Below are 13,191 nucleotides of genomic sequence, written 5' to 3'. Positions count from 1 at the left end.
ATTCTCTTATTATATTCTTATATATTTTTTATTATATTGCTGCATTTGCTGCTTAAAGTGCCTTAGATTGTGTGTTAGTTATCTACTTTATATTTCATTTGTATTTTGTGGCATTCATGTGGACGGCAAAGTAAGACTTTCATTGTACAGGGAAACACGTTTCCTAACTGTGCATATGACAAACACTTTGACCTTTGACCGTATGTCATCTGCGTGTCTGAGTTATTGTGTTGTTTTATTTTTGCACTGAACCTATTTATTTTATTTTAGTTATTTATTGTGATTTTATTCTCCCTATGTAAAGTACTTTGGGTCAACTGGATGTTGTTTTTAAAGTGCTATGTAAATAAAATTGATTTGATTTGATTTGATAGAGTGCTGACCTGGCCAAGGTGTACCCCGTTTCTCACCTAGTGTCGGCTGGGATTGGTTCCAGCCTCCCATTACCCTCTACAGCATAAGTTGTATAGATAATGGATATATGGATGTCACTTTACCCTTCCTCTAAACCTCACTTCCATCATTCCTTGCTCAGTTCCATTTTAGACATTTTACATGATATGCAAAGACACCAGAGATCATCTCAGGAAAGGTCTGGCTAGATGTGCTGAGTGCATTAACCTATAACATAAATCTGAATGTGCTTTAACATTCAACTACCCAAAACAAACAAGCATGCACACAGAGATACACACAGTATAAGCCCTCTGACAGGTTTTAGTATACTGAATTAATGATGTCTGTATGCACAGAGCAGGACTGCAAGGCAAGGAAAAACAGCATAAGTTATTTTAAATGCTGAATGAAAGCCAGACATATATCAGAATACCACAACAGAAACAAAGCACTAGGAAATGCTGCTATAGCATTGCTGCACAGCATGTGTGTGTGTGTATGTGTTCAACTATTTGTGTTGTTTTAGTGGCAGCACAAACAAGACAAATGACCTACAACTTTCTTTTTTTATAAATACTTTGTCAAAGAAACCAGAAAAATTGATGTCGATAATAACAACAGAAGGCCTGTTAGATCTTCAAAAAAAAGGGCACGCCTGAGAGAAGCCTTTTTACTGTGAGCAGTCATGATAGTAACCAGAGAGAATCCAGGGCTGAAGAATAAAAAAAAGCAAGACAAAGGGAACAGCAGTAATAGGAGACGGAGGTTTGACTGAAAGGTGATTCTGAAATATTAAAGCAGCATATGTAAGTGGGATATCATTCATGCTAATCACTGAATAAGATATATTCAGAGAGAAATATGACATACCAATGTAGTTTACTGTTGAATGCATTACTATTACAGTTAAAGCTTTCTAAAACTATCATAAGGATGATTAAACAGATAATGATGTGACTGGTTTATTAAAGGAAATGATGTATTAACAAGTTGGTTTAAAACAAATACATGACTGATGTGTGCTGAAACTTTGACATGAGTTGTGTGTAAAATGGGATATAAAGATACAGATAAAATAGATACAGTAAATATCTATAGATACAGATAAAGATAAAGATGGAGAGGGTCTGGGTAAAAAAGGGGATGCATTAACATAAAAACGGACATTGTTATGACAGTAAATAAGAAACAAAGTCACTGACAAGGCTCAGAGGAAATGGACAGGTCAGCAGATGCTCAATTGCTGTGGAATTAGGCACATGTGCACGAAGTTCTTTTCTACTCCCACTTTTAGCCATAAAAAGATAGAAACCTGCCCTTAATCAATCATATGCATAGACAAACACTGTCTGTGCCACACATTGTTAAATGTGGCAATGAAAGCAATGCTAATGAAGAAGTGGTCAGATTGAAAGCGAAGTCAGAAAAGTGCATTTGTCCCCACAAAGAGAGAATGAAGGCAACAGGAGAAGGATGGCCACCTCCTGCATTATCTACAGCAGAAGAACACCACAATTTTAGCCACACAGCTTTACAGGGAAGGATCTCTGAACACTGCTTCTCATCTTATAGCGGAATTTCCAAGATCCTCTAGTAATGCCAGATCAGCTGTCCTTGGATGGATGACCATTACGCACAGTTACAGCTATTTATAGAGCACTATAATTTAATCATACACTTGTAAAGGCTTGTTGTTAGGCTAGTTAGATCTCAATCATTAAATAAAAATGAATTAATGACAGTAATATCAGCAGTTCACAGAATAATTTACATAAAGTCTAAAATGTAAAACAGGAAAATGATATTAAGGTGAAAGAAATAAGAACGCATTTGTCAGACCAACATAAATGCAGTGTTTCATGGTGTGAAGTATGCGAGGTGCACACATTCTTTTTGCACACACACTGTGTTAGTACATTCCAGTTTATGTGTGGGAAAAGGCGTAAGCATGGTTTATGTGTGGACGTGTCATTTATGCATCCGGCCCCAGGTGCTTGCTCACTGGGGGAAACATTCTTCAACTGCCTGGGGAAAACTGCAACGCTGAATCTTCATTAATAAAGTGGTTGAGGACCTTTGGGCCATTGACACCCTAGAAAGATTGGCCATATTCAACAGTGCCAATGACTGAGACAAAGGGACTCCAGCAGGCCTTCATCATTTTTATGCACACCATCTAAAAGACTTGTTCTTCAGATACCAAGGACACTGTGAATAGTAGTTTAGAAAAATAGGTCAAGAATAGACATATTATATGATAGTTCTTGGTATTGTTGATTTTTGTCATTTAATACATTGTACTGCTGTTAGCTTTTCCATTTGCTAAATGAACTGTAGTTAAAGTTTCCTTATTTTACTTACAACTTGAAGAAGGGTTTGTAGCCTTTCTGCAATGTTGTAAAGTAACAAATTCTGTGTGTAAACAAAGGCTCATGTCAGCTGGCCAAGATTTAGAAATTAACATTTCCCTAGCAGCAAAGTGTACTTGCAGCTTAAATATTTTCCTGTAAACATATCAATACAATTCAATAAGGAGAAAGCTGACATTACTAAGGTGGTTTTACTAGTATCCTTAAGTCAGGCCGGTAAGGGTGCTGGTAAAAAGGGCAGGCACGACCTTAGGAGGGAAAATAGTTAATAGCTGGATGAGTTTCTCCACCTCAGAGCTAAAATACTGATTACAAACCTGTACTGGTTAACCACAGACAGGCTAGTCTTACCACTTTAATGTGAGGGCTCCAGGACTTCTGTGCTAGAGTGCCAGGGTAACAAGTTGGTCCACAGGCGGGAATGATAACTAAAGTACCCCCAGAGCACAGAACTCATCTCATCTAATTGCATAGCTGTGATGGGTGTAATAAGTGTAAATGCGTGTGTTAATGTCATTTTGTGTGTGTGCGTGCATATACTTGTATTTTTACCTGGAGAAAAACCAACCCTCCTTATGCTTACTATTTGTTTTTCTATTAATCTTTTAATATGGAGGCTGAAAGATCCAAGTCTTAAATTATGCGTCAGCACAGCCCAACCAAATAATGATAAATAGTGAAGGAGGTTGTGTATGTCTTTTTGTGAACGACCACAGCTTGTGTGGGTGTGCAAAACGTCTGCACGTGTTTGTCTAATGAGATGTTCCATCTTGCTACTCTTCATCTATTATCAGACGGATGGCAGAGGATTTAAGTGCGAGCCAAATTCAGAGTACACCGGCAAATCAGCTGCTATTGACACTGAAACAAGATTTAAAACAACTTCTAAAACACTAAGCATCTCTTTGTGATAACTCGTTTATCAGAATAAGACTTGCATGCCTACAATGCAAAGAATCCTGTGTATTTCATAGTGAGCAGATAGATAAAAATTTATTTCTGACAGTTACTTGATAAAGAGGCTGGATAAAAAACTGCCTGGTAACTTTTCTCCTTGGTACATAACTATATATTGCTTTAACAAGTCAGAGAGACATTTGACAACTTTAAAAAGCCAGAGCTGCACAGAGTACTACTAAACTTCAGATGTAAGCTGTGTCTGTCTGGTCTTCACATAAATACAATAGTACAGTTTTATAAGCTGAGGTCTCCAGCAACAAAATATATTTCTCAGCTGGATATCAGACTGAAATGTTTATAACCTTTGGGCAAAACTATCAGGGAAAGTGCAGCCTCTTACAGACTCAAAACATGAAGCATACATACTTTCTACTGAGCCACAGCACTCCAGAAGTCAAGCATTTCTATATTTAGGGACCTTTTTATCTATCCTCAGTCCTTTTACCAGTCCAGTTCACATGGTTCTGAATGTCTTTAATGCTGCCTTTCAAATGTCTCTATGCCCAATTCTCTCCATTAAGATTCAAAGAGGAATAGTGCCTACCTGATGACTTTGATTCTGCTGAGTTTACAGTAAAGCGTGTTTTGTACAAGGTCGCGTGTGTATCTGAGAGTGTGTGTTTATACGCTGTGAGGTCCTGCAATGGCACAGCCATCCTATTCTGGCTTAATGCTAGTAATTTCATGCCCTGACTGGATTGCACCAGATACAGTTTTGCACCAGTAAGAGGGCACAGATTATGTGTGTGTTTATGTGTATGAGTGTGTGTATGTGCATGCAAGTTGTTTTGCAAATGTGTGCTTTGGGGCAAAATGCAAGATGATAGTGAGGGTGGGGAGAGAGGAAATCGATGTGGGGGCTTTTTGAAAGCTTCAGGAGACACACATACACACAGTCCCTATCTCCTCTGGCCTGCTGTGCAGCCATGACAGGCTAGTTATTTATTGTGTCTGTGTGTGTTTTTGTATGCACATTTAGAAGAGAAGTACAACCCCATTTGGCAAACTTCTCACTGTACTTGCATGTGACAGCACATTGTTTTATTCTGCAAGAAAAGGTGAATGCATGTATAGGTATGTATTTGACTCTTAGCTGTAAGAAAATACTGGCAAAGACATTAATAAGCTTCTGGAGCTTTAAGGCCACATAACAGTTGACATAATGCTATTTATTGTAAGGGCTTTATTTAATGTTGGAATTTTGATGGATAATGGAGGATCAGGCACACCAGCAACATATGGTCAGCAAGTGTCTTTGACACCGAGGGTTCTATTTTCCTGCATCAGGGCACAACACTAAATTTGTGTCTATACTCCAGGTGCAAGGTGAATATGGGCATGCTCAGTGTTTTGCAATTTTGATGACCAAAGACGCAGTGGACTTTCGTGCGCAGCCAGGTGTTACCAGCTGCATTGTGTAGGAGAGGTGGATCATCATCATCATCATCATCATCAATTTTATTTATATAGTACATTTAACACAGCCGAAGCTGACCAAAGTGCTTAACACAATATCCACAACACCCCTTAAAAAACAACATAAATGAACAGCAAAACAAAAACATCATACTTAAAACAACCCCCCATCATAAATCACAAGCTCAACAAGACACAGGATCATACTGGTTCGAACGCCAGACGGTACAGATGAGTCTTCAAATAGGTTTTAAAAGTGGACAACGAGGGGGCCTGTCTAATATAAAGGGGCAATGCATTCCACAACTTAGGCGTCGCCAATACAGGGAAGCCAAAATGGGTGTGATATGGTCACTTTTACGCCCTCCAACCAATAGATGAGCAGCAGCATTTTGGACTCTCTGGAGGCGGGAAAGGGCGACCTGACTGAGCCCAAAATATAGTGCATTACAATAATCCACACGAGACGTAATAAATGCATGTATTACCGTCTCAAAATGCTGCCGTGAAAGAAAGGGCTTCACCTTTGCCAGCTGCCGGAGGTGATAAAAACTGGCCCGTACAACTGCATTCACCTGACATTCCCTTCTAAGAACAGAGTCTATTTTAACACCAAGGTTAGTGACGGTGGACCGCACGTACCGTTCCAAGGAACCGAAATCAACTGGGGGAAAATCACCAGAGTTATTTGGACCAAACACTATAACCTCAGTCTTCGTATCATTCAACTTCAATAAGTTTAAGGTCATCCACTTTCTAACGTCATCAAAACATGACAATAGTGATGCAACTGATGATGCGAGGTGAAATAGATTATTAAACGGAGAAATACGTTGTGAGCAGGTGGAGTTGGGGCTGACTTTAATGTGCAATCAAACTCACTCCTCTGGTCCTCTTTAAAGAGCAGGGCAGAAACCTGACTGACTGATGTCATGACATGGAAATATATGAGACGAAAGATTCTTTCTATGTATCTTCTTCTACCAGTTATGTACTAGACTGACAGTGACAAAACTGTTTAAGTAGAAGTACTGTACATAACTATTCACCCAGTAGTCTGCTAATATCACTGACCAGCTTTTGTGCAAGGAAGACAGAATTTACTCACAGCTGCATTCAGTGTGGGAAATCCACAGGGGCCTTGCTTGTAACCTTATAAACTTTTCATTGCCTTTAAATTAATACAATAAAATTATATTGTAATCACTGTAAGTAACTAAGTAAGTAATAGTTTATTTATATAGCAGTTTCTAAACCAGAGTTTAACAGCAGAGGAAATAACACTTAAACATACTGTTTGTGGTCCGCCAGAGCGCAGAGCCAGTGGAGGTGTCGCCCACTTTACCTCCACCTACAGCTGCTTTCAAAACTGATCAAAGGGCCACAAAATGTAAAAACAGATACAACATGTATCTACATGGTAATGAAGGTATGTCTGTGTGAAACTTATTCGTTTGAAGAAATTGTAACTTAACAGCGACAGCAGCCACAGTGAGGTCGGACTGACTCTACCTGCTGCGTAACAGGATTAATTGAGATGTCTGCAGGGTGTTTGTTACTTATCTTGGCTCATGAGCTGCTTTCATGTGGATTCCCAAACACCGGCTGCAGATCACCTCTGGCTGCATCCTTTAAGTAGGCTACAGATGGTGCGTCCTGATCTGCGTCAACACTGTTTAACCATATTCATATTTATAGCCACATACCACGTTTATTTATCTCCATTAACAATAATCTTCATGAAACACAATAAATTATCCAGAGTGAATACCAGCAGATCAGCAGTGGATTTAAGGGTTAATTTTATGTTGCTGTGGTCTTTAAAATACATTTAGGTACCTGATCTCGTGCTTCCCAGCCTATGTGCTTGTCAGGAAAATTGCACCTGTGAATGCAATAAGAGGTGGTCTGAGCAGGTGTTATCATTATCGATATTTTGGGTCAAAACGAGCACTGGAATTGCACTAATGAACGCATTATGTAAATATCTGTAGTCAAATTCACAGTGAAAATATCTGTAATTTAAAGTTAGCCACTTAACAGTTATTACAATGATTGAATGATAAAATATGCAAAAATAAGTATTTCACACCTGTTATTTTAATCTGTCAAATAAATATTTAAACAACATTTGACATTTAAAGCCGCTCATCTCATTTTTAAGTTGTTACGAGTTACCACAGGCTGTGAATGTCAAATAAATTAACTCTAATGTTAGAGTTTACCGCAGTTTGTCTGTCCTCTAAGCCAGGAAAATCCTGATTTTAACTGAATATTTGAGCAGTTTTTAACTTCAGGTTTCACTAATGCTTAAATTTGGGTATCATTTTGAATGCAGCATGTGTCTGCATGTATATGAGGAACACTGATACATTTTACCCATTTACTGGCAGCACTGAGCAACCCTGTTAGTGTCTCTGTGTGTGCGTGTGTGTGCATCGGAGTCTTGTAGAAAAGGTTGCGGGAGTGAACCTGAAAGAGATTTACATGCTCCTATTTGCACGAATGGCTTTTAGAGAGAGAGAGAGAGAGAGAGAGAGAGAGAGAGGGAGGGAGGAAGAATGACAGAATGTGTGTACATGTGTGTATGTGAGAGAGAGGGGTTTTGTCATCCCTGAAAATGGGTGATTCGGTTAAACAGAGGTTCCTAATGGACATAATTATTGCACACACCAATTACCTTAAATAAATGATTGCTCTCTTTTGCAATCACACAAAGTGGTGTGCCATAATCAGGAAAGCAAATGGCTGTTGCTGGTCTGTGTCTGCATCCGCCCATGTGTCTGTGTGGTTGTGTGTGTGCTGACAGGTTGCTCCCAAACTGACTGCTGGATTAAACCCCACAGTGAGTTAGATAAAGAGCCAGAGTGAGAGAGAGAAGAAGACAGACAGACAGAAATGACTCTCACACACAGACAAAATCAATCAGATGCATCTTACATTTGAGCTCCAATCGAATGAAGTCAGTGTTGCCCAGGTTTTCTAGAAAGACGCCATAGGGTGCACTGGTCTTGAAGTAGAAGGATATGTCAGCGCTGGTCTCACCCTGGAAGGTGGCAAAGTGTAGGTAGGATGACGGGGTGGTGAATGATGCAGCATTCCAGTAGCTATCTGTGAAAACACAAACTAAATTTCAACTTTGAACCAAAACATCCAGCTCTCCAGCACCAATTGAGCCCTTCATTAGCACTGTGGCCAAAAATTATAACCAATTCTGATCTGATAAGGTGCAGAATGGCTGTGTATCTGTTTTCATTTAATTACAGAAGGCCATCAATCTATTTTGAATAAAACATTGTTATCTCACATCCATTGTTTAATGTGGGCCATTTAATATCTTCTTAGTAAAATTATTTAATCACCTAAAACTCTATTTCTATGCAGATGTTTTTAACATAGCCTGCAATTTCCTGCAACTTCAATGACATTTTGTAGAAAGCTGATCATATCAAAATAGCACAGAGACATCAGTTTTCCTTCTAAATGAAGACCTGAAAAGGGGCAAGGGTACATTTGATAATGTGTCTAATGACTTTTAGATGAAGCAAAACCAGTGGATGCTAATGAAGACAAAGTAGCATGATGCTAAACAGCTGCCGATGAATTATCAGACTATCCATCCATCCATCCATGCATTTTCTTCCACTTATACAAAATCGGGTCATGGTGGCAACAGGTTCAGCAAGGTAGTCCAGACGTCCTTCTCCCTGGAAATGTTTTACAGCACTTCTGGAGGGATTCGAAGGCATTCCCAGGCCAGATGAGAAATATAATCTCTCCAGCGTGTTCTGGGTCCACCTCGAGGACTACTACGAGTTGAACTTGCCTGGAAGACCTCCAAAGAGAGGCACCCTGGAGGCATCCTGATAAGATGCCCAAGCCACCTCAACTGGCTCCTTTCGATGTGAAGGAACAGTGGTTCTACTCCGAGCCATTTCTGGATATCTGAACTCCGCACCCTATCTCTAAGGCTAAGTCCAGCCACCCCGCAAAAGAAACTCATTTCAGCCACTTGTATTTGCAATCTTATTCTTTTGGTCACTATCAGACTATGGTTGATGAAGTGACTTCTGTGCTGTCTCCTCTCCCCTCACCATGTTTTGTGCCTATCACTCAAGGAAGATGAAGAGTACAGGGGAAGGATGAAGTAAAGCATAGGAGAGGAGAGCACGAAGGACATCTTAGGAGAGAAGACAGAAGAAGATGAAGGCATGGGGGAGAGAACAGAATATTGAAGAAGTGATGGAAAAGAGGAGAGTAAAGTCATGCAGAGGGCAAATGACATTAGAGGGAGAGAAACTGGAGGGCAGGAGGAAGAGGATGAGAGTGAAAGCTAATGTGGTATCAGCTGTGTGAGATCTCTTTGGTGCCTCAGAGGACTGGCCTCAGACTCTTTACCATAACCTTGAAAAACACGAATAGTAGAGCAGAGACAAAAAATGTTTGTGTAAACAAGACAACAGCTTATTTTGTTTGACCAACAGTCAAAAACCCAAAGATATTTGCTTCATAATAATAGAAAACAAACAAAAATAGCAAATTGTCAGTATTAAGATGTCATATCCAGAGAAAGTTATTTTTTCTAGATGAATGATATCCATTAGAAAAATGGTTGCTGATTAATTTTCTCTTGAGCAACTAATCACTTAATTGACATTTTAGCACCACTTTCAGGCGTGCGGGCTTATACACACATGCATTCACATGTGCTGTATGTTTGTGTAAGCGTATGCCTATAGGCGTAAGTATGTACCAGTGTCCATGCTGTGGTTGTGTGCATCTCCTGGTTCAGTGCGATAAGCATTCCCCATTGACAGGACAGCGCTCCACCCCTTTCCTCCCTGCCTCATATCCTGTTCCAGACAGTGGCCAAGCACACACACACTTGCAAACACACACACACAGTTGTGTCTTACTGAAGTTGTGAGTATACTCATTGACATAAAGCATTCTTTAGTCCCTTAGCCTAACGGTAAACCTAATTCTAACTTGAACCCTAAAACCGGTTCCTAACCTTCAAACAGCTGTTTAAAGATGTCAAAAAGTGAGGACCAGTCAAAATGTCTTCATTTCCCAATATACCCTCACTCCCATGGTATAAAATGTGTCCTCACACTGTTGGTCATAACTTCAGGGGACATTACATTGACTTACCGTCATTTCCTGGAGACTTACCTTAACCTTAACCATAACCACTATTTGCATAAACCCAGAGGTGTAGTGCTATTTGATTAAGTACACCTATAACACACACATGCACCCACACAGTTTCAAGAGCCACATAAACACCTTTCCTATAGTGGCAATTGTAATTGCCCACACCATCATATGTTAAACTGTCTTTATTCTCTTGTGTGGCAGTATCTGAATTTGTAGTCATTTGTCACAGGGTGAATGTTATAGCCATAGATAATTTTATTACTAGGGTGTAATCTTCATGGAGGACCAGGGCACCCCCCCCACACACAATATAAAAAAACTGTTTCTATTGCTGACCGTTGCATCTGATGTTTGTCTCTAACCCTAATCTCACCTTAACTTTAAACAAAGTCATCACTCTAAAATTTTATGATTTATATTTTGGGTACTTAGTTTTTGTCCCAATAAGGTGAGTCCCCACAGTGTTGCTGTATACGACAAAAATAATACCAGGCCATGCACACACAGATGAAAGATACTGTCTTTGTGATTTGTGTTTGAAATTCAAATTCTGTTCATTTCTCTAAAGGCAGGTACAGAGAATGATTAAACAGGGTTAATTCAAGAGAGGCCACAGAAATGACTAATTGTGTTTCTAGGATAATCTATCATAGCAAGAAGAAAAACTAGTGGCATAGAGCTGCAGACACTATACAATACATTAGACTATACACTGTACTGTACAATCACTGAATGATTACACAGAAACTGTTCTGATGATTGCAGCATATGAAGGGGCTTAAAGGTACTTTACCTAATTTCTTTTGAGCTGCTAAAGAGTCTAATGAAACATATAACAAATATGTAATAACATCCTCATATGTAACAAAAAAAGATCTTATGTGGTGTAATATTTATTTTAGGCACTGAATCATACCCTAAGACTCTCAAACTAGACAGTAAAAAGGTCAACAAAGACATACAAGCACAAAGGGTGGGGGGGCATCCTTCAGAAGAAGGGAGTGGGAGCATGAGGAAAAGAAGTTCAAGGTTAGAAACAAATGGTTCAAAATGGATCCATGTGCGAGAAGCAAAGCAGAAGAAAAAACGGAGGGGGTTGATAGAAACTTGGTACAAGAGCGAAAACTGCTAGAGGAATAAATACGGGTGCCAGTTCATAAACCTTGTGCCAGATTCACAGATGCAACTAGTTGGCTAGGGTCTGTGGCACATTTATCACTCCCATATTGAAGTGTTTATCAAACAAATGTTTCACAGAACTGCTTTGTATCACAAAACACAAATGTTTTTACTGAATAAAACACGAACAGCATTAGACTGTTACTGCCTAATAACTTCACGTTTAAAGGCAAATTACATTTATGCAACAACTAACTTCATTTGATATGAACAACCATTTGGTACACACACAGAAACAGATACCATAACCTCCTGCGTGCCATCAGGCATTTTATTCTTATGTTTTCATATATATAGAAAAAGCCTTGTAGAAACGATTTTCTTGACAAGCCATTTTTCTTTGTCTAATTGGGTTTCAAGGTGACACCAATGCAGAAATGCTCATCTTATTGTCACTTCTTCTACTGGATGCCCTTGGTCTCATTGCATTGTGCACTACTGTGGACAGCACAGGTTTTGCCTGCTTTCAGTGTGTCTGTGGCCTCAGAGCTACTCCACTGTTAGAAACTTCAATTACTGGAGAAACAGGATAATCTGAGATTGGTATTAGCTTTTCTTCTCTCTAAATTTAGACCACATTTTATAGTCTCAAGAAGAATCTTCTGCTGCTTGGTAGTGACCTCTAATGCTGTCTATCCCAGTGTAACATTAAAACATTTATTTTTTTTAATATAACACAGATGATAGGACTTTAGCAATACAAGGGAGACAAACCAGTGTATACAGGACATTAACAAAGACCAAAGGGATGCTATGTGTATGTCATGTGTGCACTGAATTTGTATATGGTGTATTTTTATTTATTTTTTGTATGGGTGTGTTCATGTGAGTTTGTGTTTGTATGTACTGCACTTTATTCATTCTAAAGGAGGCGAAAAAAAAAAGCAAATAATATATATAAAATTAGGGGGAGAGAATAAAATGATCAAATAAATAATAATGGAAATAGGAATAGTACTACCACCACGATGACAACGATGATGATATTACAACTAATAATGGTGATATAAAATAAGAGGATAAGAGGTGTGGTAGTGTGTCCGTCCTGACCCACTGGCAGCGAAACAAGACTGAGGCACAATCAGGGAGCTCTAGGGCATCTCATGGCATCCCCATCTGTCTCAGCTGTCCTTGGCTTTAATGCTAATTAGCACTAAAGTTTAAGAGTTAAAGATGTTTTCGGTACAAAATGTGAGTAGTGGATATTGATATTAATAACTGGTGACACAAAATAATTAGTTTATTCTTCTGGTCAGTTTTGGAAATCAGTGTTTTCATAGGATATTTGAATAAATGTAAGTAGTAGTATAAAACATGAATAGCTTTCAATCACTTTGATTTTGTCTGAATAGATCTTGGCAGTCACTAACTGTACTATAATAGATTCTTTGTCAGATATAATCCATAATTAGAAAGCAAATGATGTTACCAGGGCTTTTGTCCTGCTTGCATTTGGGTGTTGAACTACACTCTGGACCTCTATCATGGCTAAATTGAGTTTACAGTGCACTGAAATCTTGTGTTTAGGTGAAGCATGGTGCTATATAAAATACTGAAAGCAGCTGCTCACCTCTGGACTAGGTCACAGGGACATGTGTAAAGAAAATCAATCCCACTGAACTGTAGCAGCTGACATGAGGTGAAGTTTGGGTCTAGAAGCCAACTACATGATTCATCTGTCTATGCTTGACCAGATGGGTTATGTGCCAGT

The 13,191-nt window shown here is 39.1% G+C and overlaps 1 protein-coding gene across 3 annotated transcripts in view; it reads right to left on the bottom strand.

The window, feature by feature from the left end:
* cntnap2a (contactin associated protein 2a) overlaps positions 1–13,191 on the bottom strand; it is a 331,856-nt gene that overhangs the window by 43,075 nt on the left and 275,590 nt on the right. For all 3 annotated transcript variants that reach the window (XM_020606462.1, XM_020606460.1, XM_020606461.1), the window contains one exon: positions 8,082–8,252. In XM_020606462.1, the coding sequence (XP_020462118.1) occupies positions 8,082–8,252 (171 nt within the window). The remainder of the gene's footprint in view (positions 1–8,081; positions 8,253–13,191) is intronic.

Source organism: Monopterus albus, unplaced genomic scaffold, assembly GCF_001952655.1.
Source record: "Monopterus albus unplaced genomic scaffold, M_albus_1.0 scaffold78.1, whole genome shotgun sequence".
In the NCBI taxonomy this organism is placed as follows: Eukaryota; Metazoa; Chordata; class Actinopteri; order Synbranchiformes; family Synbranchidae; genus Monopterus; species Monopterus albus.
The sequence above is the reverse complement of the archived record's forward strand: the minus strand, read 5'-3'. Positions and strand labels throughout refer to the sequence as shown.